This window comes from Dipteris shenzhenensis, chromosome 17 (genome assembly GCF_047967505.1).
Source record: "Dipteris shenzhenensis isolate YYH24624 ecotype China chromosome 17, Dip_SZ_1.0, whole genome shotgun sequence".
Taxonomy (NCBI): Eukaryota; Viridiplantae; Streptophyta; class Polypodiopsida; order Gleicheniales; family Dipteridaceae; genus Dipteris; species Dipteris shenzhenensis.
The window spans coordinates 25,369,554-25,374,622 of NC_141612.1; the positions used below are offsets into that span (position 1 = coordinate 25,369,554).

Consider the following 5,069-nt stretch of genomic DNA (forward strand, 5'->3'; position numbering starts at 1 on the left):
CTTCCTGCTAATCCTCCTGTGCAGTGTGCACCACAATATGGCCTTTCTAAAGCAAGTAGATGTACCGCTTTGTGTGCAACCTGGATAGTGCATAAGCCCTGCAGAACTGACTTTTGAATGTGTCCACAATGGGCCTTTAATGAGGGCACAAGGCCCCTGAAACTGACCGATCAGATCTGACAGACTGGCTGACCAATCTGTCGCCAACCATGTCTGCCCCTGCTGCCAACATGGCTTCTATCCCAAGCTAATCTGCTCCCTGCTGGCGATCTGGAAGGCGCCTGATGTAGAGCCTGTACTGAAGGACCTAGGGGCCAGGCCTGTAAATGGCCCCAGCCCCCCCACTGAATGCTGCTGCCAGCCTGCCTTTGCTCTGACTTGCTGCTGTCAGTCTGCCTCTGCTCCCACCTGCTGCTGTCAGTCTTCCACTGGCTACTGATGCGCACTGCTTCAGCCCATGTGTACTTGCTGTAGCTGCTGTTGTACCAGCAGGAACTTCATACTCTGAAGCTAAAAGTAGATCTAGGCGCTGCCATATTGCTCCCACATGGCATCCTCCCTACAGGTCACTCTCAAATATGCTGAGGCACCAACCCCTTGAGCTGTTCTCATTTGGGGCCCCACAGGTGGGGCATTGACCCTATTTCTCTAACACACCTTGTGTTGGCCAGTGCCACACGAGTACTTTTAATGCTGAAGCACGTATTATCAGGGAATTTCCTAAATCTCCACTAGGAGGTCCAGGAAGGAGATGCGTTACATTGAATGTGTCTCACCCTCACGATGGCTTTTTCATCTACTGAAGGAGAATCAAAGCTCACTTCTTCCCCAAAGTTCACTAAGCCCAACAAATACAGATACTCTTCCCTGAGCATTTGGAGTTTTGCACTCTTGCCAGGTCCTCTCTATCTGCCAATGGGGCTTATTTGAGTAAATAGAGCATGACAGGGCTGCTCTGCAGGACTTGAGGCACAGCCACCTTCTCACCCCTTACAAGTCTGTGAAGCCCCATGTGCATCAGCAGAAGCCCCATGTGCTTTAATTTCAATTGAAATGCAGCCTGGCTGCTCCTTCAAACCCTTTTCATTCATAGAGTTTATGACCTTGACGGCCTCATTATCCATGCCAACTGTAACATACATGTTTGCTAGCATTACATATGGTGCTGTGCTCTGTGGATCTAATTCAAACAATATCTTTGCAGCACCTTCTCCTCTCTCCACATCAGCTTTACTGCTGCAAGCACCAAGCAAAGTCATCCATGTGACAGCAGTAGGCTTCAATGGCATGTTCACAATCAAGTTCTCTGCCTCATCCAACCGTCCTGCCCTCCCAAGTAAGTCAATCATGCAATTATAATGATCAATAAAGGGTTCTATGCCATGGTCTCGAGTCATACGTGTGAAGTACATACAACCCTCCTTAACCATACCCGTATGGCTGCAAGCAGAAAGAACACTAACAAATGTAACACTATCAGGCAGAACACCTTCCCATTGCATTTGGTCAAAGAGATATAGGGCATTCTTACCCTGTCCATGCTGGGCATATGCTGCAATCATGGCATTCCATGAGACAGTGTCCCGCTCATCCATTGTGTCAAACACACTCCTTGCATCCTTGAGGCTGCCACATTTGCTATACATGTGCACAAGAGCATTCCCGACAGCCAGATCTGACTCAAGTCCGCTGCCTGCAATGTAAGCATGCATTAGCTTGCCTTCAGGTAGGGCTGCTTCGTCAGCAGAACCAGACAGAATACTGGCAAATGTGACATTGTCTGGCTTCACATTTTCCTCCTGCATTTTTTCAAATAATTGTAGCGCATCCTTGCCCTTGCCATGCTGGACATATGCAACGATCATAGCAGTCCACACATATTTGTCTCGCTTGTTCATTTTGTCAAACATCATTTGTGCATCATCTAGGCTGCCACACTTGCCATACATGTTAACAAGGGCATTCCCCACAACCACATCACATTCGAACCCACTGCCAGCGATGCAAACATGAACACGTTTTCCTCTAACAAGGGCTGCCTTACTAGCACATGCAGTGATAATGCTAGCAAAGATGAACTTGTTTGGCATAATTCCGTCAAGAAGCATTTGGTCAAACAGGCAAAAAGCATCATTGCAATGCCCATGCTGGGCATACCCTGCAATCATGGCATTCCAAGACAACTCATCCCTTCTGCACATTTTGTCAAACAATCCCCTTGCCTCCTCCAAGCTACCACACTTTGCATACATGTTCACTAGGGAAGTCTCAATTATGGGTTCGGAATCAAATCTATTGCCCATGATGCACGCATGTAGCCGCTTACCATCGGCTAGAAATGCCTTGCTGGTACATGCAGAAAGGGCGCTGCCGAAGGTGACCTTGCTTGGCATTGCTCCTTCCTGTTGCATATGAATAAAGAGCCGAAGAGCGTCCTTGCCCTGCCCATGCTGGGCATGAGCCGTGATAATGGCTGTCCATGAAAAGGTAGTGTGTTCATGCATCTTTGTAAATGTCCCACAGGCATCCTCCAGGTAACCGCATTTTGAGTACATGTTGATCAGGCCCGTGGCAACAGCAGTGTCAGCTTCAAGTTCATTGCTCAGGATGCGTGTGTGCAGTCTTCTGCCTTCAGAGCGGTAGCTCTGGCCAGTGCATGCAGTAATAATGCTGGCCAAAATGTATTTATTTGGTATCAACCCTTCCCCCTCCATTTGAGCAAACAGCTGGAAGGCCTCTTTGCTCTGCCCAAGCCGGGCATAGGCTGCAATTATGAAATTCCAAGAATGCTGATTCCGTTCATGCAATTGGGCAAACAATGCACGGGCGTTTTGGAGAGCTCCACAATTGCCATACATTTGTACAAGAAGGTTTCCTAGAAGTATGTTTTGGCCAAGTCCACTTTTAATTATGTGCTTATGCACACGCTTGCCATCCAATAGGGCCTTGGCACTCCCACACCAGCGCACAAGCGAAGCGTAAGTCACAGGGTCAGTCTGACTGCCAGCCTGGTCAAGCTGGTGCAGGATCTCCGTTCGTATGCACTCGTCAGATGTGGTTTCAAGGTGTGGAAATTCACCCCTCAGGGCGGGGTTTTTGGGATATGGAGTGTGATCCTGCTCCTTACTGAGTGCGAGGGATACAATGTCATTGCCACCCACCTTGAGCTTGGCAAGCACGGTTGCCTTCGAAACATCTTTGGGCAGATTGGGCGCCATCCACCATCGAGAAGCAGAGGGCAGGAGTTTGACTTTATCCATATTACAGTGGATTATTCAAGAAACCCATCAGCAGGTGGCGGATGCATTGTAGTTAGAGCATTGCTTGGATGTCTGCAGAAGCCGAAGATCTCGATAACTCTTGAGGTAAGGAGCTCTCTGCCTACAGCTTAATTTCATCTGCCTCAGGTGCACAATGGCTTTCAACCATTGAGAGGGAAAAATAAAATTTAGGTATGTAAGGAAGATGATGCTTTGTTTTTGTTTTAACAAGTAAAATCTATATTAAATATAAAAGAAAGAAATCTAGCTTCACCAGCTCATACCAATGCAGCTTAATTTTAGAGCTCTCTTTTCTTTAAGTGAAGATGCTGATTTTTGGCCATCCTAAGGGACTAATTGGTATTTCATATTCAGGAAACGTGAAGGGAGTCAATTCAGGCTCATGTTACAACCTCCACATTTAAAAGTACATTGTTGACTTACAGCAAGAAGATCCTCAGGATTATAGATGTGTAGTTAGTGAAGTTCACTGGTTATAGATGTAGCTGGTGAAGTTGACTCGCTATAGATTTGTAGTTGGTAAAGGTTATTACATGTCTTTTGAGTCCGAGATCCTCCTTATGGGTTGGGTTTTCATGTGTAGTTCATGAAGTTGACCGGTATAGATGTAGTTAGGGTGTTTACACGCTAATGCCCACCCACACAAGAGAAGGGTGTGTCGAGATTTGGTCGCCACTTGCGCAATCGTGGTTCGTTCCTTAAAATGGGAGGCGCCCATGAGCTTAGGCAACCTCAACTCCGTGCCCATCCCCTATCCATGCATGAAACAAGCTAACAAAGGCCTTTGAACCGAGATCCTTGCCAATAAGGAGCGCCCACAAGCTGTCCATTGTCATGAAGTGTCATTATTACTTCCATTAAGTAATAATGTTGTCCATTTGGTGTGTAACCACGTAGTGCCTATCCCTTCTCTCGCGTGGACGGGCACTGGGCAGCATGTATCCACCCTTAAATTAGTTGTTAATGGGAGTTAAAGGTTGCCTTTCCTTGTACTATCTCAACTACTTTTCCAGTCATTAAAGTAGGGCCATAATAATTTTTTGCCGCCTTGTTTGTCATGCAATCTCTTTCAAAGTTAAATATGATTAACATTTTGATTGATGGTAATGCATGGATTAAGCCCTAATGACATGGTGGGAAAAGGGCATTTATGGGAAAAAATAATTCCCCATGTCGGGTTACAGTTATCTCCTGGCATGTTAGAGGCTGCTACCATAGAGTCAAATTGATTCTCTATGTTAAATATCATATTGTTTGGTGAAAATGTGGATTTTATGTCATTTTCAACCCTTAAATGCTTCACAAAGTCTTTTATCTCTCAAAACCATTCAACTCAAGAGCTATATGGTTTTGTGAAATAAACGTGGAGGAACACATGTGACATTGGCATTAAATATCCCATTTTCCACAAAACTAACACAATGTCATAAGGCCTTGAGTTTGTAATTAGTGAATGATTTATTTTTAGTATAGTAAAGTTTAAATGCCCTTCTATTAGCACTACCTTCGAGGTTAATGGCTTATTGGATGCTTTATTTTCGAGTTTTATTCTAAAAAATTTTCTTAATTGTATTTTGTTCTCTCTCTTGAAAAACTCCTAGAGAGCACCCTTCTCCCACTCCCTTCTGTTAATAGCCCCTATCTTTCCAATGCCTCTTGTATGCTTATCTCATACCAATTGATTTGGGGGAGAAGGAACTCTAAGCTCTATCAAGTTAGGGAAAGTTATTGATAAGGTTGGCAATATTATGAAAGTCAAGGAAGTTCATCGCCATGCGTCTAAACATC

The 5,069-nt window shown here is 45.2% G+C and overlaps 1 protein-coding gene across 1 annotated transcript; it reads right to left on the minus strand.

The window, feature by feature from the left end:
* Nucleotides 1–534: 534 nt before the first annotated feature.
* On the minus strand, nt 535–3,329 carry LOC147891898 (pentatricopeptide repeat-containing protein At5g27110-like). Its single transcript, XM_087388629.1, has one exon. It carries the CDS (start codon nt 3,258–3,260, stop codon nt 984–986), a length of 2,277 nt encoding a protein of 758 aa, XP_087244755.1. The 5' UTR covers nt 3,261–3,329; the 3' UTR covers nt 535–983.
* Between the last annotated feature and the right edge of the window lie 1,740 nt (nt 3,330–5,069).

Excerpts from the sequence above, each read along its gene's own strand:
- LOC147891898 (XM_087388629.1), bottom strand. The coding sequence starts at position 3,260 with ATGGATAAAGTCAAACTCCTGCCCTCTGCTTCTCGATGGTGGATGGCG.